The 23,005-nt window shown below is 30.5% G+C and overlaps 1 protein-coding gene and 1 pseudogene across 2 annotated transcripts; one reads left to right on the top strand and one right to left on the bottom strand.

Annotated features, from left to right (window-relative positions):
• Positions 1 to 6: 6 nt before the first annotated feature.
• LOC141454318 (serine/threonine-protein kinase Nek8-like) lies at positions 7 to 12,818 on the top strand (annotated as a pseudogene).
• Rab11 (RAS oncogene family member Rab11) lies at positions 12,408 to 22,286 on the bottom strand. 2 transcript variants are annotated; one of them, XM_074128427.1, is made up of 6 exons: positions 22,028 to 22,285; positions 19,427 to 19,548; positions 19,272 to 19,345; positions 15,669 to 15,943; positions 15,443 to 15,581; positions 12,408 to 13,661 (listed from the first exon to the last, which is right to left on the bottom strand). In XM_074128427.1, the coding sequence occupies exons 1-5, from the start codon at positions 22,065 to 22,067 to the stop codon at positions 15,445 to 15,447; spliced, it is 648 nt and encodes a 215-aa protein (XP_073984528.1). In that variant the 5' UTR covers positions 22,068 to 22,285; the 3' UTR covers positions 12,408 to 13,661; positions 15,443 to 15,444. The 2 variants fall into 2 exon arrangements, with proteins under 2 accessions (XP_073984528.1, XP_073984529.1); XM_074128428.1 differs by lacking the exon at positions 12,408 to 13,661 and adding an exon at positions 15,080 to 15,352 and having other exon boundaries at positions 22,028 to 22,286.
• Positions 22,287 to 23,005: the final 719 nt, after the last annotated feature.

Genomic DNA, 23,005 nt, shown 5'->3' on the forward strand with positions numbered 1-23,005 from the left:
TTACAATATATTGATCCTAAACTATATCCCTCCACAAATGGTCAGTATTCAATTTTGTCATTGCATTTAATGAAGAAAGAAATATTTATTGCTAGAAATAAAGTATGATTTCTGAAAATGGTAATGATAAACTGCAAAGTGAAAATTTAGAGAAATCAAAAACACTTAATCATATTAATTTTGAAAATAGCTATGAAAAGATAAGGACTGTTGGAAAAGGTAAGTTGACCAGTTTTATGCAATGTTCGGCCACAAATTTTTATTCTCTTTTATTCTACAGAACTCAAGATCTGTTCTCTCCAAAGGGTTAATAATCTTGCCACGTTTTTAATTCCACGTTAGCAGACTCCTTTAGTTATACTCCTTGTATAACATCCACTGGTATATTCTGATTTATGGAAGAAGCACTGCTGCTCTCAGTTCCTGGTTCAACGACTGGTGATTAAGATGGACAATATGCAGAAATTGGGTAGCCAATTAGAGTGGCCGTAAATATTGTGCACCTTTACAGAGAAATCTGAAAATTCTTAAAAATTTAAAGGGAATGTTGAAACATTTTTTTTTGAGTGAGGATCAAAATGCTTAGCAGGAAGGAAGAAGTTTGCTATTGGTGCCTCTGGTAATTGTTTTAGTAGATTAGATTCCATTGGTGTTGGCCACAAAGAGTACGCCACCACTGCCTGCTTTTTTTTGGCAGAAACCCGAGGAGGAGTTTAGATAAAGCACTCTATTAAAAGAAAAGATTACATTTTTGAACTTTACGAAAAAACATCAATTTTTGTGAAATCTTATACTCGTAGTTTTAAATCTTAAAATTCTCTTCCAAGTAAATACATACTTTTTTCAGGAGCATTTGGTACGGCTAACCTATACAGAAGATTATCGGATTCCAAGATGGTAGTACTGAAAGAAATAAATATGTCTGAATTAAATGTCTCAGAAAGACAAATGGCTTTGAATGAAGTAGAAGTACTTTCTGTTATGCACCATCCAAATATTATTAGGTAATTGAAGTACTAATATGGAGCATAATTTTCTTGAGCAAATTTAATTAAATCTGCAAATCTTTGTTTCGGTCAAGTTCAATGCGTAATAGCTGACGAAGCCTGCTTTCAGTCTGTACGCTTTCAAAAACTCACAATTCCTACCACAGAAAATGTCTTATTTAAATTTATTTCAATATTTATCTATGCAGAAAAGATAAATAATTATTCAATGAATCGCTTTGATCAGCCAATATATTGTATTTTAGAATGGATGGAAAATGATTCTCTTAACAGTTCATGTTGTACTGTTGTCATTTTTTATTTGTTATTTCTTATTTTTGTTTTTGAAAATTAAAGTTACTTCCTTTTTTTAGTTATTTAGGAAGTTTTGAAAAAGAAGGTTTACTCATTATTGAAATGGAGTATGCTGATGGAGGAACCTTGTTGCAGTATTTGACTAAATGTAAATCTCCTCTTGATGAAATAGAAATTCTAAATTTGTTTAAACAAATAGTCGCTGCAATCAAATACATGCATGAACATAACATTTTACATAGGTAAATATAATATTTCTTTCTAATTTTTACAGTTTAAGAAAAATAGACTGAAATATATCAAAATTTGATTTAACAATTTCAAGTAATAATAACTTTCTTTTCTTAAAAATGAATAGAGATTTAAAAACTGCAAACGTTTTTTTAACAAAGGACCATATTGTTAAAGTGGGAGATTTTGGAATATCTAAAGTTATGAATACACAGTCGCAAGCTCATACAGTGTTGGGAACTCCTTATTACATTAGCCCAGAAATGGTAAGCTCAATCAAGAACAAAGAAAAAAAAAAGAAAAAGCTTTACTTATACTTTTCAATTAGTGTTCTTTTTAAAGCCTCGAAGTACTGTACATTTTTTCTCATTCACCATCATGAATCAAGATAATGCCTTCTTACTACTTCTTTCGTTTCTCTTGCTGTTATGAGAGAAAAAATATTAAGTTCGCCCAGAATTTCAGTTTTGAATAGTCTGGTCAGTACAATTCAAAAACGGGAAATCGCAGAAAGTTCAAATTTGATATTTAGAACCGCCACAGGACTACAACGATTTTCTTTGAGTTTCGTACGTTTAGTGTACCCAAGAGTGAACAGTAACTTTTATTTAAAACATTTTTTCATGAGAATACTTCTTAAAGAAGTTCAATGGAAAAACGAGGTTGATTTTATTCTAAAATGTCACATACGGGACTTCAGAATATTAAGAGAAATTCAATATGTAAGCAAAATTTCATATTTGCAAAAAATTAGTTTGGAAAAAGCAAAATTTTATCGAATAATGCTCCAGTTGTTAAGTAAAGTCGTTTAATAATTGGCCCCGGATTTTCACGAATGATAATGTTTGTACTGGTTCAAGACACCAAACTAAGGCCACACAAAAAGAATGTTATTGCAAGGTAAAGTAATTTTAATTTTTTGTTTAGTTTAAGTCGCGTCAACATCTGAGATCATTGACCTCTACAGCTTTTTTCTCAGTGCACTGCTGGCCTCGGGATAATATTCTCTCGTTACAGACATCACCGTCCATCACAGTGAGCTGTAAGAAGATCTAAGGGGCCAACAGCTGGATTCGAATCCGGAATCTTCGCTTTAGATTACAGCATACGATAACCACTGATATTCCACTCTGTTTTGAGAATTGATATTTTTCTGTCTTTAATTCTTTTTTTGCATGACGAGCCTGTTTGAATATATTCCAACAATAACACCGTTAATGATACACATCACCTAAAGTAATTATTTTCATTAATTTGAACCAAATTTAAAGTATTAGAGTGAATCTTAATAATCAGGATTGGGTTGTGCAGATTGTGGTATCTGCACTACAATGAAATAAGTGGCAAACCCCTGGTCTAACTTTTAATTTCTAATGAGTTTTTACTTATTTAATTTTAGTGCGAGGGTAAACAATACGATCAGAAATCAGATATTTGGGCTTTAGGTTGTATTTTATATGAATTAGCGTGCAGAGAAAAGGCATTCCAAGGTTCAAATATACCAGCTCTAGTGAGCAAAATAATGAAGGTGAATAAATACAATCTGTGAATGCATTTTTGTTTTCTTCTTATTAATTAGCTATATTTATTTATTTTTATTATTTTAAAGGGAAGTTATGAGCCTTTGCCCTCTATTTATTCATCTGGATTAAGTTCATTAGTAAACGATCTGCTGCAAAAAGAACCAGCATTAAGGCCACCAGCACCTGTAATCTGTTCACGGATTACACAGTTAGAATTGAAAATGAAACGAAAATTATCAAATCATTATAATTTGAAGTAAATATAAAAACTACCAAATTTTATTTCCTGGTTCAAATTTTTGCTAATTATTAACGAAAAATTGTTTGTATTGTGAATATATCAAGGAAATAACAAGTTATCAGTTATAAGTATTTATTTCTTCTTTTTTTTTCAGATTTTCAAAAAAAGAAAGGTAATGTAACATCAAACAGTAAAAGGTTCTTTATAGGTTTTTATGTACGAGTATATAAATATATAAGTTTGGTCTGCAAATTTTCAGATCTGTTCTGTATAAATTAAGTGGACATGGAGACTCTTTCTCTCTTCAGCCAATTAATCTCCCACCTACCATTAAAATAATTCAAATGTCTGTTAGCACTACTCATCAAATTGTACTTACATCAGGTTTGTTTCTATTTAAGGAGTAATACCTCAACATCAACATTACATTTGGGTTAAGGAATAGATTATCAAAAGAAAGGGATGTAGGGTTTCTCCAAACCTATAATTCTATAACGAAAATTTGACTCAGTTGCAATACTTTTTCACTAATATAGAGAGAAAGCAAGTCAAAGAAAATACCTTCACTTTCTAATTTATAAGTTGCCAGGGTTCTGATGATAGCTGGCGAATGTTTTATTATATCTAGAGTGGAAGTACTAGTAGTTAGTGAGAAACTATTCCAAAAACAAGATTCTAGAAAACGTTAAACACAAAATTAGTAATCAGCATTGAATTGAAGTGACCTATATTTTGTCTATACGTTTCTAGTTTTAAGTATTATTTTATTTTAACTAATATTCTCCATAACAGATATGCTTGTTTATACTTGGGGTGAAGGAAAGGAAGGGCAGTTAGCTCACAATGATTGCCCTGAATATTTAGATGAGCCACAATTAGTTGAGAATATCATTAGCAAATCTATAACATTGTAAGTATTGACAATTTTATTCTGTTTCAAGCAATCATTTTTGGGTTTAATTTCGGATGCATTTAAATTTGAACCTATTTTCTTCTACTTCTATTTTATTTCTTCCACCACCTAAAAAAGTTGAATTCGGTAAGTGCCAATTTTCGAATTTGATTTCTCATCGAAAAAAAATTGTTTCAAGGCAATGGCCTAATTTAGCCAATGTTCTGATTTAACAAAATTAAAAGCATGGGAAAAAGAAATATTTCTTGATTGACTTTAGTTTAAGAAAACTCTATTTTGGTCCGACCAAAAGAACTACTTTCTAGTTTTTGTCCTCTTTATTTTCTTGAAAATCCTTCAGCAGTTTTTTTACTTTGCTCACTAGAGCACGTTCTATGTTCTGGAATTTGCGGTGAAATTTATTTCTTTAAGAGATATAATATCTAGCTTTTTAGGATAGGTGCTGGCAGAGGTTTCAGTGCATTTGTTACTGAATCAGGCATGATACTGACTTGCGGTGATGGAAGTATGGGGTGTCTAGGCCATGGAGATTACAGCAGTATTCAAGTTCCAAAATTAGTAGGTACAAGCATTTTTATCCTTAATTTTTAAAATATTAAATAAAGTCACTACTCACTTTCTGTTTTTTTGTTTTCTGTACTTTAGAGAAATTACTAAATTATGAAATTACTGCTTTAAGTTGCAATGAAACACATGTAATGGTATTGACCAAAGAGAAAAAGATCTTTTGTTGGGGAAGTCAACCTTTCGAACAAAAAAAGTAATATTACTAAGCATTTGCCGACAATTGTTATTAGATTTCTTTAAAAATAGAATAAAATTTTACCATTTATTTCTAGATGTTTTCCACAAGAGCTAAAACTTCTAGATAAAATGGTGCCAAAATCAATCATTAGTGGACCCGATGCACTTGCAGTTGTTACCATGTGTGGAAAGCTTTCATGTTGCGGAAACAACAATTATAATAGGCTTGGTTTAAATCACGATTTATTTGGTTTTAGAATTGTAAGTAAAAACCTAAATTGGTAAAACTAGTTAAAAGAATTGGTGCCATTGCTACCATCTCTCTTTAGATAGTTAAAATAAGATCATTATTGCCAGTTTTTTCATTTATTTGATTTTGGGAAAGCAGAGGAAGGGAAAGTGTGAAAAACCCAGAGGGTAAGCCAAGGTGGTTCAATTTCAAGATTAATTTGGCCTAAGCTGATGGTGCTTTCTAGCTTTGTCTATAACTAGTATCTATTTTCTCTAAATCTTGTGTAGATAACTCTTCTTTTCTTAAGTATTTCATTAAAAACCGCAGGCAAATGATAAAGTTTTTTTTTTTTTTTAATAATCACTGAATTTCATTAAATTTGAAAAACCTGAAACCCTTTTTTAAAAGTGTGTTTACCCTTAATTATAATTTATTTTTTGTTTTACTTAATTAATTGAATATTATTTGTAAGTGGAATAAATGGAAGATTTTGTCTTATGTAGAAAACAATATCAAAGTCTGATATATTAATGCCAGTGCATGGATTAAGAAATTGGGTAGTACAAAATGTAAGCATTGGTAAAAATCACAGCGCAGTATTAACTGAAAGTGGACATATTATTACAATGGGGAATAATTTGGATTATCAAGTGGGCCATTTATTTTCTACTCCTACAATAGTATCTTCTATTTCACATCATTTTGTTACGGTTAGTTAAGAGTATTCAATCTACAATATGATTCTAAATATATATATTTTGTAAAAATAAAGTACATAGACAAAACAAATGCTTAATAAAAATAGCAATCTATTAGAAATTTTACTTCACAAAAAGTAATTATCTATTTTTACAGATGGTTGCCTGTGGTCCTACTTATACTGTTTGCGGTATTTTGGAGAATGCTCTGTATTTCTGGGGTACAAGATTTACCAAGGTATGTCACGAAACTTATCCAGGAGTTCTAATGATATTCGGATTACCTAACACTAAGTTCTTTCAGAGAGTCTATAATTTTATGTATATATAATACACATATATCAAAGAATAAATGTTTTATTGAGCAAAATAAATAATTCTAGGAACTTTAAAATATTCAACTTTAGTATACCCTCAAATTGCTTTTTCTAACAACTTTTCTGACTTTAGTGTTTTTGCTAAATAAGTATGCTTGGCTAAGAAGTTACAGTGTTTGCTACAGACATTTCAATCCGTTCCCTCAATCAAATCCGTTATTTTGTGTATAATCTTTTTTCATTCACAGAGCCATCCACCATCAACTGCATACATATAACATTTATTTGATCCTGAAGGTGCTTTACTCTTGCGTTTCACATTCGATTTCTCGGATAGAACTCAAAATCCATTTTTCTCTGCCAAATTGACGTCGGGCCAATTGCAATAACAAAAATTACAGTCTGTATTCGAAGAGTTGAAACAATAATGCTTCTTTATGCGCTATGCAGGCAATTATTATCCCACATAGTCTAACAAACAACCAAAACTGCATCAGTAAAGAAAAAAAACCTCAAACTCGTACAATAAATCTCATCTTTTGATACTTTTTTGCTTAACTTTTTCTGAGTTCTTATTCCTTCGCTTCTTTCTATTCATTTTTACCAGGGAAAAAGCGAGAGTTTATAAATTTCAATTAAATGAACCTGAAATATAATTATAAATAAGCATTATTCACTTTTATTGTTTCATCTTATTTGCTTTCTTTTTAGGGAATTGAAAATTTAGACAAATCATCACCATTTTCTGTCACCACTCTGGAAAGTCAGATTGTAACATCACCTCAACAAATTTTGGTGTAATTAACATTTGTTCTATTTATTTATCTTGTTACTAATAATTTGTATTTACAACATAAAATTTTAACCTCGGTGCTCTTAATTAAAAATAATAATTTATTCACTCTCTCAAAACTGTTCTCTGGCACCTCGCCATTTCTTCTGTACAACAAACCGGCTTCGAAAAGTTATAAATTCATTTCTACTAGGTTGTATGCATCAGAAAAACAAATAAAAAATGGGGAAATAGTCACAATTAATTCAGTACATCCATTGTGGCACTGTATCTTAGTTGTGGTTGATACCACAGTGCCACTTGCGAATAGCCAAGTGAAGAAACAAACAGATGAGATGACAAGCAATTTTCCAAATGAAGATGATACTCTAGGTCCGGTAGGTATTGAATATTTTAAAGCTGCTATATTTCCCTTCAGAATAGATTAGTAATTACATTTATTAATTCAGGTACCGGAATGGATAAAAAAGGAGTTGGCTCAGGCAACTCACAATTGGCCAGAGGATCTCAATTCTGCTATTGCATCGTCTGACATCAATGGAAGATAATTTAGATCAATAAGCTTTCAACTTTTTCAAGTTTACATAATATTTCTATTTATTTTATATATAAATATTTATTGTACAAGCAATAACTGAAATATGTAAATAAAAAAATTACAATTGTAGAAGAGGGGCAATATGCTCCAGTATCCCTCGGTTCCTTACTGCTTCACAGTAGAAGCCGTTAAGGAAGAGGTAGTGCCACCTAAGAACGAGACGGCGTTAATGACCAAGTTGTTGATGCGCCGAGGGAGGCGGAAATTACTATCGTATACAAGTGAGACTTTTAAAATGAATAGTCTGAGTGGATGAGCCCATCCTTCGTTGACAACCCATCATTAAGAATTTCAGTTGCCTAGACTATTACTAAGCCAGTTTCTTTTTATTCTCCTTCCTTTTTTTAAGTAACAGTGAAGATGTGCTTAAATTTGCAATAAGAGAGCTTTGTTAGGCTAATGTATCGTTGAACTTTTTTTATTTTATGCGAATTGAATAATTAACAAATCTGATTTTAAAAATGCTAAAAATATTTACTGGTTTATATTTAGGTTGGATTTTAGAAGCTCCTCAACAGGACAAAATCCACTTACAAAAACGTATTTTCTGCTATCTATGGTAATGTCTAAAACTTCATTTCTTAAGTTGTTCTAGAAACATTACTAGGTAGCATACTATTTTTAATTACAACTAACTCAGTTCGCTTAAATCTTGCTCTATGATTTTCCGTTTCTGTTTTTAAGAATCATTGAAAGTTTTCGGATAGTCCAATTAGCAACAACAAAGAACTTTTATTCCTCTGTAGGTTCCGAATTAAATCAAGAACTCTAAACTGTAGAAATTATGACACCAGTCCAGGAAAACTGATCTTAGTTATGTCAATTAGTTCTTGCTAGTGTTAAGGATAACTAGTTTAATGTGTTTAAGTTATTGCATTTCACAGTTAAGAAATAAAATATAGAAATAAGAAATTGGGGGCATCAAAATCATTCATCAAAAGCATATTAACTGCTGTAGTAAATAAATAACACCTACATGTACTTACCTTTAACAAACCTGGAAGATTGATCTGCATTAGCTATTAAAAAATTATTTAATCACTACAAACTTGTATCTGATATTGTTATTCATTGCCTAAAGTTTTAAAGTTTATGTAGCCGAGCGGTTTGAGGCGAGGCCCGCTTCGCTAAGGTGCATTGTGTGGTTCTGGGTCCGATTCCCGGTGTTTGCTTTAGATTTTATTTTGTATTTAATGAGAGAAATTTTTAGTAAAGTATGTTTGCTAGTCGCCTCCGTTAACGACATCTTATACAGTAGCAAGACGTAATGCTCATCTGATAAAATAAGCATTTCTTTATTACTTTCTAACTTTGGTGCTGTTATTCATAATCTAAGTATTCTTAAAAAACGTCTTTCTGGTTAAATTTCAATGAGAATGAGTTTTGAAATATTTATGAAGAAACTAGTCAAAAGTTTATATACCACGAAATACTTAAAGTAGTTAAATTAATACTGAACTACAATAAGTTAACACTAGCGTTCATTTATTTTTATTTTTACGTAATTATTTCAAGGTTTATTAATACTGTAAGTCCTGCAGGTCATCAGTAAACACTTATCTCTCAGTCAACAAGTGATTGAAGAGATTATCCACTCCTCAAAAGAGCCCCTTTAGCCGAGTCGGAGATCAAAGAGAATGTTGCGGAGGGTTCTCATAATTTTATTTTATTTTACTATTGTGTAATGTTCAAGAAAGCCTTGCGGCCTCGACAAATTTTCGGTATCTTGTTTTCAGTGGTAAAAGCCTTCTTAATAATAATCCAAGTTTTATCAAAAATTGCGTATGTGTTTGTGATCTTTGACAAGTGATCTTTCCCGCTGAAAAACGGAAAACCACAGTAAGCTGAAATGTTTTATTTCTTATATGGATCCAGACACCTACACTGTGGTTCTAGACAGGATGTTAAGGAGGCCAAAATCTCTACCAGCAGTAGCAATTTTCTGTAGGAAGTTTTAAAGATCTCAAATGAAAATTCTTAATGAGGCATTCTCTAATATGTCATTTAAGATGTTGAGGGTGCCGAAGCTCGTCCAGAGGTACTGGCCTTGCTGTAGTTTAATGTTGATGTAAAGGTCTCCAGTCAGATCTTAGTTAGCTTCAAGAATTACGCTTAGGAAGTGCACTTCTTATTATTTGTTTCCAAGGAATTACATGGTTTTAAACAGAAAGTGGATCTTCATTCATTATCCCACCCCAAACGAAGAGTTTTAATCTGTTTAGAACCGATATAACTTCGGTTCTACTTATGGAACGTACACAGTGTGTCCCATGGAAAATGTGACTGACATAAAATAAAAATCAGGGTTATATTTATTTTTAATTTATATCATTTTAATTCAAAATATACTCCTTCTGAGCCACTACATCGCTAAAATCATTGGAAGAATGTTTTAAAAGCTCTCTGTATACTCATTTCTTGGTATGCTGTCCCAAATGGTTGTCCTTCTGGATATCCAAAATTGAGTTGAAACTTCTCCCTTTCATCGCCAGTTTCAACTTTGGAAATAGCCAGAAGTCGCACAGTGCTAAATCAAGCGAATATTGGGTGATCGAGCATTACGATACTTTTTTTCGACAAGGAAGTCAGTACAATCTTACTCTTGTTAGCCGGTGCATTGTCGTACAGGAGCATCCATGATCCTTCTCCCGATATTCGGTACGAACTCGCTGAATCCTGTCCCATAAACGGTGCAAAACCAACAATAATCTGATTTGACCACTTACATTTGGCGCGCGTAGTATCGTCAATACTAAAGCAGTCACCTTTTCCAAGGGGCACACTGTGTAAGGTCTTGCAGAATGGATCGTATCCTTGGGTAATGCAGAAATCTTTCTAAGACTGAAAAGTAATCCAATATATTCAATTAACTCATATTCGGCAGCTATATCAAGAAACATAAATGCCTAATGTTTTTTGACCCCTAAGTTGTTTACAATATACTCTGTAACCACTCTTCAAGTGATATTTTGTTGGATGTTTTATTTGAATCCGACACAGAATTGCTGTGAATCAAGAGTCGTTGGTAACTTATTTCAACTATTTTTGATGGAGAGTTTAGTGAGCTAGTAGATTGATTTGTATAAAAACAATTATCTGGCTCTCTCCATTTCATTGGAAAGTATTCCATTCGACGGCAGGCAACGGAGATTCTCCAAGATTATTTTTGATATAAGTGCTTTGATTGTAGAGAGTAAGTGTGTAGCTGAAATAGGGTCACTTCTCTACTAAATCTTAAGAAAGGAACTGAAATAAGTTTTATTTTTAATTTTTATAATTTTTTTTAGTACTTTATTTCAATTACTTTGGCAACTGAAAAAAAAAATATGTATATATTAAAAAATGAACTAGCTTAATTCTTAATATGAACTTTTTTTTTTCTATGAAATAAAGAAGTTATAACAATGAATAATGGGTGCACTAACATAAATGCATTCGACAATAAACTATGCAATTTCCTTTGTATTTAAATAGCTGTCAGGAAAAATTTAAGCAAAACCATTTCTTTATATACATTTGCTTAACATATTAAAAAAAAAAAATAATACAATTTAATATACGCAGGTAGGTATGTTATTTAATTATCATGAACAGTAATTTAAAAAAAAAACAAAAAAAAATTTACTAAATATAAAGTCAGTTTTCTTTCTTTTATAATTTAATAAATTAACAAGAAGTAAATTTCAAATTTCTGGAATTTGTTGTGAGTATTCTATTTTGCACTACTTAAAAAAAAAAAAAATCTGCCTATTGACTTTTTTTTAGGGATGCAGTAGAAAACATAATTGCATTTACAAAACACGATAGTATGAAATATGTAACGCATTACTTACTAGGAAAGCTATTTTGACTTTTATTGCTTGAACTTTGCTAAGTAAATGCTTTATTTTTCAATGTTAGAAAATTCTTTTACTAGCGATCAAGCTAGATGAATCAAGTATAAACATTGGATGTTACATTTATTTCTATGAAGAAACTAGTTGGGATTAACATTACCATTAGTACGGTAACCAAATAGTAGCTATTCACAAGATACGATTTAAAACTTTCGGAAATGTCTTATAATTGGCTTGAAAACTTGAAGAAATTTTTTTGTTAACAAATGGGTCAATATGTTTTCTAACACTACCACGCCATTAGCTTCAAACTTTCCAAACATGAGTATTCCAATTATTACTGAAAATTAATTTATATATTTGAGATAATTACGGAATATGAAAAGGAGTATCAAATAATAAGAAGAATATTGATATAAATGGTTAATAATCATTCTCACAATGAACAAGTTAAAAAATTGTAGCCTTTAGAATCAAGCAAAATTTTATTTAGTCACGATTCGTTTGCAAAGGCCACCTGTATTCTGAAACAAAGTTCTATATGAGAATGTTACTAAGTAGCGATTTTGTTTTATTCACACCCTTATATGAAACAAGTTGAATGGCTGTTTTTGTTAACAAGTGAATTATTGCAAGTATTACTGTTGATATTTTAAGCAGCCTTCCTGTCTAAACCATTTTTATGGTAATTTATTTATTGCTAGAATTACTCTGGATGCCGTACAATAAGTACGTGAAAGCATGATATACATATATATACAGTGAGTCCTGATACGAGGAAGTTTTTTATCTTAATTAGCATTTACTAGCTGAAAGATCAAGACGGCTTTCCCTCGTTATATACGTCAACATTTTCAATACAGTGTCTACACACACGAAACAAAAATTGAACTCTTGTTTATTTTAGGGTTTAATAAGTGTTTGAACAAGTTTTTGTCGCAATATACTAATAAATAGAAATAGGTTTATTTAAAATGGTATTCGTTATAACATTCATTTATTTTTTTCTTTTAAACTCCGTTCTTAAATATCATTTTGAAATAGTTATAATTGTAGGCCAGTTATATAATATATATTTAAAAAAAAAAAATCTTATAAGCATTATATTAAATACAAATTAAGTATGGAATATTTTTTTAATAAAACTCAAAAATGAGCTTCTTTGTTTTTCAACTTTTAACTTCCATTTTCTACGTTGATTATTTGAATATCTATTTTTTATCACAAAAGTTGGTAATCACACACTTCCCAGAAATTAATCATACAAAAGAAATAAAAAATACTAACAAAATGAGATTAAATTAAAGGAAAACAAATTCTATATTTCCATACACATAATTAAACAAAATATGGAACAAAAAACTAAATTTTAATTTATAAATAATTAATTGTAATAAGTATTGTATAACTTACAAAAAAAAAAAGAAAAAAAAAAAAGAAATCAAGATTATTATAAATAGTTTTCCAATTTTTTTTACTTTTATTTTAATTTATTTTAAATTTGTAATATATATATAAATAAAATATGTATAACAAATAACGTATCATATTTGTGTAAGTAAATACCAACAATAGTTATTAGTTGAATCTAAGAACCAAAAAATAATTTTGATGGACTTCATATTTTTCCAAATAATGTTTTACATAAAAGTAAAACTAGGAGTCACAAAAAAAAAAAAATATATATATATATACTAATTTTATGATTTCGAGCGTCAAAAAACAAATTCATAGCCCACATTTTTGAACTCTGAAGAGAAAGTGAGAAAGATTCAACACATACGAACATTTATAATTGTAAAAAGCTTTTTTATATATCTTTTTTTTTAATTTAAAAATCAATACGCTCTTTAATTTATTTGTTTTTTCTGTACAAAAAAGGGGGAAAACAATATTAAATATTTTACATTTCATACGAAAAGAAAAAGCTTTTTTTTAATCAATTACAAAGTGGTTTAATTATTTAAAATAATAATAATAAAAAGTAATAATTTTTTTTTTTTACCACTTTAGGCCACAAAGAGCGGATGGGCTATGAATTTCTAATTATTATTTATTTAACTTTTCTTAATTATTTTTTTTTCTTTACCATTTATTTTCACTATAAAAATTGATATTTTTTTTTGTTTTGTTTTTGTGAATAATGTGTTTTTGTGTATTGTGTACTCCTATAAACACTTGCACATACAAAAACAGTACATACGCATCCCCCTTTGTGGATCATTAGCAAAGATCTGTAAACAAAAAAATATTATTATTATTTTTTAATAGCTGTCATAATTCTAACTGAATTTTATTTCATTCTTAATAATTCTTCATTAGAAATTTTAAAAAATTAAAAGCATCCTCATCATTCAATTAATAATTTACAAATAAAATTATACTAAAATTTATATAAATATAATAAATTATTTATAATATAAATATAATTAAATAAATTATATTATTAATATAGCCGGACTCAACTTGAAGGAGAGAGAAGGGAAAGAGAGGAATACGAGGGGCATTACTTATATTTTGAGCCATGGCAACACTGAGTGTTGTCAAGTGCTATCTGACGTTTCCACTTGAAAGTTTGACATTTTTGACCATAACCTTCTTCAGCACGTTTTGTTATTTTGAGCGCGATTTTTGTTGTTTACAGTCACTTGAAAATTGTGTCTCAGCGAAAAAATGGAATTAACTCGTAAAAATTTTCGTGCAATGATTTACTACGTGGATTATCAAGACAGGAGTGCATCGATCAACTTAATTCCACTTTTGGCGATAAAGCCCCATCCTTTGCAACTGTGAAACGCTGGTATAACGAATTCAATCGTGGTCGTCGTTTGCTCACCGACGAAAGTCGTGAAGGTCGTCCAAAATCAGTTGTTGTGTCAGAAAACATTGATGCTGTGCAAAAACTAATCATGCAAGATCGTCATGTGACATACTGTGAGATTGAGGCAATCTTAGGCATTAGTTCCACCAGCATATATAAAATATTGCATGATCATTTAGCCGTGAAAAATGTTTGTCTCTCGTTGGATCCCACATAATCTGACAAAATCTCAAAAAGATGCTCGTATCGATTGGTGCAAACAAATGCTTTTAAGAAATACAATGGCGGTGCTTCAAAAGACGTGTCATGGATATATGCGTATGAGCCGGAAACTAAACAGCAGTCGAATGTATGGGTGTTTCAAGATGAACCAAATCCAACAAAAGTTGTTCACGCTTGAAGCACTTCGAAACAAATGATCGCCTGTTTTTTTGCGGAAAAACTAGTCATGTGGCATCAGTGCTTTTAGAGGAACGTAGAACGGTCAATTCTGAATGATACACAACCATTTGTTTGCCGGAAGTCTTCGATGAAATAAGGAAAACAAACAAGCGCAGTCGAATCATTCTTCATCAAGACAATGCCAGCTGTCACACATCTCGTCAAACAACCGACTATTTGAGCACTCAAAAAATCTAATTAATGGGTCATCCGCCGTACAGTCCTGATTTGGCACCAAATGATTTCTTTTTGTTTCCGAACGTCAAGAATAAATTACGTGGACAACGATTTTCGTCGGCAGAAGAAGCTGTTGATGCATTCAAAAACCATGTTTTGGAGGTATCTCAAGCGGAATGAAAAAAAAGGAGAATATTTTGAAGAACAATAAAGTCATTTCAATGTTTTTTTTTATTATTAGGCTCAAAATATAAATAGTGCCCCTCGTAACAAAGAATAATGTTACAAGCCTTGGTGCTTTTAAAGAACGTCGAGTCATAGAAGAAGTAATATTCACTATTACAAACACTTTACTTCAATTACAATTTCTATAAACAATTATTTTTAAATAATGGAGAAGTAAAACAAACAAAATCTAGTCAGAATGAAGAGGACATTGTAGCCATTATCTGATAGAACGATATAGGAAAGTTGAAAAGATTCTGACTGAAATGAAAAACAAATTTAAAAAATAAACTTGAATGAAGAAAATGTATTTATTTTATATTATAAATAAAGAATAATTTAAATTTATACCTTCACTGACAACATTGTTTTCTTACGCTTTCAGTATTAACTGTTGGCTTAACATCAATTGCTTCGACATTTTGTGGCCGGATAGTTTCTCCTTCAGGTGGATCACGAATTTGCTTTTGCGATACAATTCTATATATTTCTATAATAATAATAATATGAATAAAATATGCAAAATTAATATTACAATACATAAAGTTATGCTTAATTTAAAGAATAATCATCTAACCTGTCAAAATATTCTGGAATGCTGTTTCTACATTAGTAGAGTCAAGGGCAGAAGTTTCTATAAATGATAATGCATTTCTTTCGGCAAAATTTTTTGCTTCATCAGTTGGAACTGCTCTAAGATGCCTGAGATCAGATTTATTACCAACGAGCATGATTACAATATTTTGATCAGCATGATCTCGTAATTCTCTTAACCATCGTTCAACATTTTCGTAAGTCAAATGTTTCGCAATATCGTAAACAAGTAATGCTCCAACAGCCCCTCTATAATATCTGTAGGAAAAAAATAAATATTTTATTAAATGTTCAGCGAAATATGTATATGAGCAGAAATATTCATTTTAAGTGAAATTTTTCTCTTGACTAGGTAAAACAAAATCTTTTCTAAAGGAAATATTGTCCACATGCGCACTCTTAAAACTTTTTTCTTTTTAAATAATTGGTAGAAAAAATTCTAATCTTTCTTGATGGAGAACTGAAATAGTTGTTCCCAAATTGGGGTACTATCGCCTACTAGTACAAGTTTGTTAACATTTTGAGGCTTAATGAATTCATTATTTTAACTAAGCGAAGGCTGGCAAGGCAAATCAGAGTAAGAAGCCTTAGTAATACGTACAGACCAATTCACTTAAAGAACGTACAATAAGATCGTATATAAATTAAAATACTAACTACACTTCTCTTGATTCAATCATAAAATTAACTTTCGTAGAGAAACAATTTTTGACGATAGATAAAATATATAGTTATATCTTATAATAACATTAATCTTGACAAATAATTTAAAACTTAGTTTCTTATATGAGTGAACATAAAGAGCAATTTTGAAAACAAAATGCGGTTTACATGATTTAAGGTGATTAATAATACACCTTAAATGCCAAGCTATTCAAGCTCTTGAAAGTCCAGCTATAAAAAAAATAATAATAAAAAAAAAAAAATAGAAAAGTATCTTCTTCTCTAAAAGGTACTTTTATCTTCTCTAAATTTAAATAAGTTTAATATACTACTATATTCCACTTTTTGCTATTTCACCACATTTAGAAACTTCAAAGATTACCAGAACGACGAAAATCAAGTTCAAAAAAATGGATATTTATAGAGGATAAACTTGAAAGTGACGTTAAATTAATTTTAAAACAGAATGAAAATTAAAAAAAAAACCTCTGAAAGGTTTCCCTCAGAATGTTAAATTGCATAATATGCAAAATAACCTATTTTGCTTGCATATAATTTGTTCAAATAATACAACTTAATGAATCCTAGAATAAAATAATGTGGACATTTAATGCACTGTAAGCATTCCACAAGCTAATATTATTCCTGTCCCACTTCAGACACCCGAAAACATTTTTTTTTTCCTCTTCATAACTTGAACTAATATGACAAACTCAACAGAGTTCACATTAAAATTTTAAAATAGAATGAATAATATTGCAAGATATTTGGGGCTAGCCACCCCTGGACACAATACTTGAAAAGCAAGCACAAGCTGATTAGAGCTGCATTTCCATGAATATATATGAAAAAATATATGGAAGCTTATCCATCTAGGAAAGGGATATCCACCTGCGGCCCAGTCAACTTTTGTGAGCTACCCAAACCGATCTCACTAATCAAATACTTTTTGGGTATTGTTTTGTTGCAATGTCGTATGATGTAAAAGATCAATCTTGATTTACATCTATTTCTTTAATCAATAGAATAACATATGTTCTTTAATCAAGAACGCTTTCTGCCATGCGTTCACTATACGAAATACTGTCGGCTCTCGATAAATCGAAATCCAAGGAAAAAAATTTCGAATTATTAAGAGTTTTTATTATGTATATATAATATGTATGTACATACGTATATTGAAAATACGTATGAGCTTACCTCAAGTAAAAAAGTAAAAATAATGAAAACGACAAAAAAGAATATACATATGTACCTAATTAAAAAATGAAGAAAAGTTTTTTGTTTCAATGTGGCTTGACTTAATCAAGTGACTTAGAATTGTAGAAAGCGTTGATGGTGGAATATTGAAAGTTTTGGCGATATTTTTTTTTTCGAACCACTTTTCACGGCCGCGATAATTTTTTTTTGTCGGACACAGTAAGGGAGGCGTACTTCCCATCGTGAAAAACTAGGAAAGAGAATTGGAAAGTTAAACTGGGCTGAAAGAAGGGAAACATTACGCAGGAAATGAACAATAAGCGGAAAATGAGAAGTAAACATTAATAGGGAAAATTCGAATTATAAAGAGGTTGAAGCGGCCTCGTTCGAATTATAGAGCGTTCTCACCCCCTGTTGTTAAGAAAAGGATTTCGAGTTATCGAGCGTATCTAAATACACTGAATTTTTTCGATTTACCGAAGTTAGCAGCTGTAGAGTTTGAATTATCGAAAAATTCGAATTATCGAGAGTAGAATGTACTAAACTAGGGTGAGAATAAAATAATTTTGCAAATGGCGAATAAAGTATTTGCATTTGAAGAAAAATTAAATATTTATTACGAGGAAGAACAAAAAAAAAAAAAAAAACTTCGTAATTTCCCAATCTTAACAAAATCTAAAAAAAGATGGCATTGACATTACTTCTTATCCAAGGAATTTATGGGCAAGTGCATTGAGATTTGAATGTGCGAAATTATTTGATGAATTCATCGAGCTCAAAAACGAATCTGAAAATAATTTTTAGAGAAAAGAGGGAGGATGAAGAATATGAAGAATTTTGGAAACCAGTACCTATCTATAAAGTACAAAACTGTACAAAAATGTGTACCAGCTGCTGCTTACATTGTTCTCATCTACGTATCTTAGTGAATCGTCATAGTCTAAATAAAATATCGAAGATCGTACAAAGAAATCAGCTAATTCTCACTTTGATGATGTATTAAGAGTAGCCTGAAGTAATGAGGACCCTGATCTGAATAAGGTTAAAAGTTTGAAAAATCAAAATCAAAATTCACATTAACTTTTGAAAATTGATTAATATTTAATATTGACAATATTTACATCTTACGGCTGTTGCGAAAAGAAGCAAAAAATCTGTAAGAGGCCCAAAGGAAAAAAAGTAGACTATGGTTGATTTAGCATAACAGATTTCTTCGCGGAAACACAGTAATCCTAAAAGGTTCAAAGCTGGGCTTCGAATGCCTGTGAATATTCTGAAAATCGTGGGACCGGTGTATCCTACGTGGAACCGTTTCAAACTGACAAATTTCTGTAAGTATGAGAGCTAATGTGCTTCAAATTTATCAAGGGTAACCACAAACATAATTCCCCTTACTGCTCTTTCCAAATCCTATGAGGTTAATCTTTATCAAACATGCGACTTATTTTTCCTTTAAATATTAAGGAACCTTCTTTCTACTCCTCAAAATACCCCCTAAAATCAATTAATCCTCTCAAAAGAACTTAGAGAATTTCAGTACCAGAAATCTGTGATCCTGTACGATTTCTGATTCAATACAAGGTGTGCTCCCATAACATAAGTAAAGATGGCGTGCTTCAGCTGATATTGAGAGTTTAATTGTAAGCACCAGAAATGCAGATGATAAAAATCTCTCCTTAAAAAGATACTTAACAAAATAATTAGTTAAAAAAAAAAGACTTACGCCGATGTAATTGCTCTGTACCGTTCTTGCCCAGCCGTATCCCATATCTGTGCTTTGATTGTTTTTCCATCAACCTAAATGAAATGAGAAGATCCAATGAGTGGAAGGAAGTGATATCTCTATTTCAAAATAAATTTAAAATAAATAAGACTTACCACAATACTTCTTGTAGCAAACTCCACACCAATTGTGGACTTTGATTCTAGATTAAACTCATTTCTTGTAAATCTTGATAAGAGATTACTTTTACCAACACCAGAATCTCCTATTAATACCACTAAAAAAAAAAAAAAAAAATCTGTCAAAATACCTGATTCGGAAGTTGTGGCATTTTGTCCTAGCCACAAAAGAATTACTAACAAGACTTAAAACTGAGCTATACAACTAATTTAAAAATCTCTTTTATGGAAATGAGATGCTTTTTTTAATTAACAGTAGAAGTTTTTTAAAATATAATTTATTGAAAACTATGGGGTGGTAAATAAACCTCTGCACAATCCCTCTGGATAGCAAAATTCCTTGATTGGCGTTTCAAACTATGCATCCACTACTTTTCAGCACTACATAGCCAAAGTTACAGTAAGACAATGAAAAAGTTGTTTAGCATTTTAAAGTTGTCATTTAGGTTGTTTTTCAACTTTTTTTTGCTACTTTATTGAATGCGGAATATTAAAAGTAGAGTGAATAAGTTCAAGTTCATCTGAAGTGCTCACCATTCCCAAGTCTAAATTCTCTTTCATTTTCATGACTTTGGAAGTAAACAGTGACGAGTAATAAACTAAGACTAACAGTTCTAGTCGGAATGCCTGCCATCTCAATGCAAGCAGAAGTTCGTGGCCTCTTGGGCGGTCCTTTAAACTCTAAACCTAAGGCAAATACTAATATATATCCAGTAGGGCTAACAGGAGTCGATATTCCAAATGTCGGCTCCTTATCTTTCTGAAGCTTCCCCAGAACCTAGGGAGGTTACTAGGTGTTCTATCCACTCTGGAGATATCGGGATGAGAAGTGTTGATACCAAGAAGTAGTAAATTAACAAGTTAGAAGGTTGTAGGAGGAGGGTCTACATCCCTCCAACACTAGTAATTAGTGTGCTGTATAAAAGTACTAAAATAAGTGGAATTCTTTGGATAGACTTGTATTCGAATTTTTCTACACTGTAATATTATTTATTCAAGTAACTAACTTTTGGCTTTTCACATTCTATGAGCTAATTGGTCTCTTGTGTATCATTGTCAACTAAAAAAAAAAGAATTCTAATAATGCAATTGCGTTAACAATGCATTTCATAAAAATAAAAGGATAAAACATCATTGAGTAATTCGTTTTAATATGTTTTAAATAATACATTTTTAAATAAAATTTAAATTACTCCCCCAATATTAGTACCAACCTGTTCTGGAATTTAAAAGCAAGTGTACATCTTTTTAAGGGATCTATTAACGAAATCACTAACAAAAATTAATAGTCAAATAGCCATTACTAATCGGCATAATTATTATCAAAGCAGGTCAAAAGACAATTAGATAAAAAAAAGAAAAGAGCATGCGTATTCTAGCAAGCAACATTTTCAAAGAAATCCTGCCATTAAGGAGATCTAAAGTATCTGTTTACGAATAAAGAATGTCCAAAATTAATTGAAGTATTTTTTTAATATTATTAACCAAGTAACTTTTCAATTCTTAGTAATTTGTAATAAATATTCTAGTAATTATAAAACTTCTACAAATATTTCTATCAAATGTTGGAAATATTTAGTACCATAAAATAATTAGAGCTTTCTAAAATCGGCCCCGAACAAAAAATGTAACTAGAAACTTGAAATAATTTCAAAGTTTATTTATTTTGTTAACTTTAGTTTTTTATTAAACAAAAACCTTGCCTAACACCACAACTTCATGTTTCTATGATAACGAAAACCTCATCAATGTCTATCCTTGTTTAACTTAATGGCCGTATCCTTGAAAAGTGTCACAATGATTTTCTAATATACCATGAACTATGAAAGGGCAAAAATTTGAAAAAATTGTGTATTTCTTACTTAATATAAAAGTGCTTGGACGCATAGAGATTATAATGTAGATAAAATAGTAATTTAAAGGAATACATGTATTCACACATTCCGCAATTAATTCTAAAACTGTTATCGTGTGGACAACATCTGATTAAATGTCAAAATATAAAAAGCAACTGCAAGAAGTTCCTAATGTCTGTTTTCAAAACAGACATCAGAACTGTATTACTACGATTAATTATTTAACGATCATTTTCAGGTAAGTGGAAACCCATCCAAATGCATAAGAACTAACAATTTCAAGCAATGGATACGGAGCAAACACATCCTAGAGATCTCAATCTCAAAATATAATCCAGAAAAAAAATCACCGAATAAAAATTGAAAATTCTAACTTAAGGAACATTAGAGCGACATGTCAATTGCATCAAATAAGTAACATACCGCGATCCACTTTAAGGAGAACCAATAATTCATTTTGGAATTCAGAACGTATTTATTAAGATAATTATGGCCACTTGACTACACAATTACTACTTATACGATATTATTAATAACATTAATAATAATTTTACACCCCAATTAATAATTTTATAAAAGATCGAAAACAATTTTGAATTGTAATTTAACCTAGTGATACCAAATCAGTAATCCAAAGAAAAACTTATTATTCAAATTGTTAGTACTTTTTTTTTTTTTTACAAAAAGAAGCAAAATAAAATGGAAGATGAAGGATACTTACCTTTAAACAAGTAATCATATTCGTCATCGCGAGTGCCCATAGTTGTTATAGTAATCTCTTAAAAATAACGTCAAAGTTTAAATATCTTAAAAAAAATAACAATGCTCTAATAATCTAATTTTATTGTTGTACGTAGTTTTAAAAAATAAGACTAAGTAACACTAAATTAGTTTAACTCCAATGAATTCTATCATAAAATGCACGAAAATGGCTGCCTAGTGCTTACTGCAGTGCCTCTATGTGATCATGATATTCTTACGCCCAACGTACAAGTGATACAATAACTTACTAAAAACCATACGTAGAACCCTTCGTTCTTCCCAGGCAAATTTGAAAGAAAATTGTAAATTATATTTTATTATTTGCTGAAAATAAATGGAAATTTTCTATGTTTCTTACGCTTATTTATTTATTTTTATACAGTGACGAAGATTGACCACATGCGCTCTCACTTTCATTTGGCTCTTAAATTAAAATATTTGAATTTCTAAATTTAATTTACTAAAAAATAATTTCTTAGCCTCCTAATTAGAAATTTCCACGAAAACTTAATGAGTCGCAAAAACATTAAATTGCATTAGTAACAATAAAAGAATAAATTTAAATGCTTAGAACAACTAAATAAAAAGCTAGTTTAACTTTACAAAATTCCTCTCGCATTTACGGTCAGACACTCCTTCCCATTGTTCCAATTTTTATCATAATCCAAATGATTGAAATACATAAATATATTCATTTAGACTTGCATAAACGAAGGATTCCATTTCACAAAATAAGTGCCAAGTGGCTAACATTTCTGGCAAGATTCTGTTGCAGTTTCAGCTTCCTGCGATCTTTCGTTTTAAGATATTTTGTTAACTCAAGCAATCCCTTTTCTGTACCGAAGAACCTTAAATCGGCCATTTCCAGTGAAAATTGAAAACTCTTAAATTTTACATGTTCATAATACATTCCTTAACTGCTGATAACAAGTAAGAA

Source organism: Rhodnius prolixus, unplaced genomic scaffold (assembly GCF_049639745.1).
Source record: "Rhodnius prolixus isolate KJV_2025 unplaced genomic scaffold, Rpr scaffold_9, whole genome shotgun sequence".
Classification (NCBI taxonomy): Eukaryota; Metazoa; Arthropoda; class Insecta; order Hemiptera; family Reduviidae; genus Rhodnius; species Rhodnius prolixus.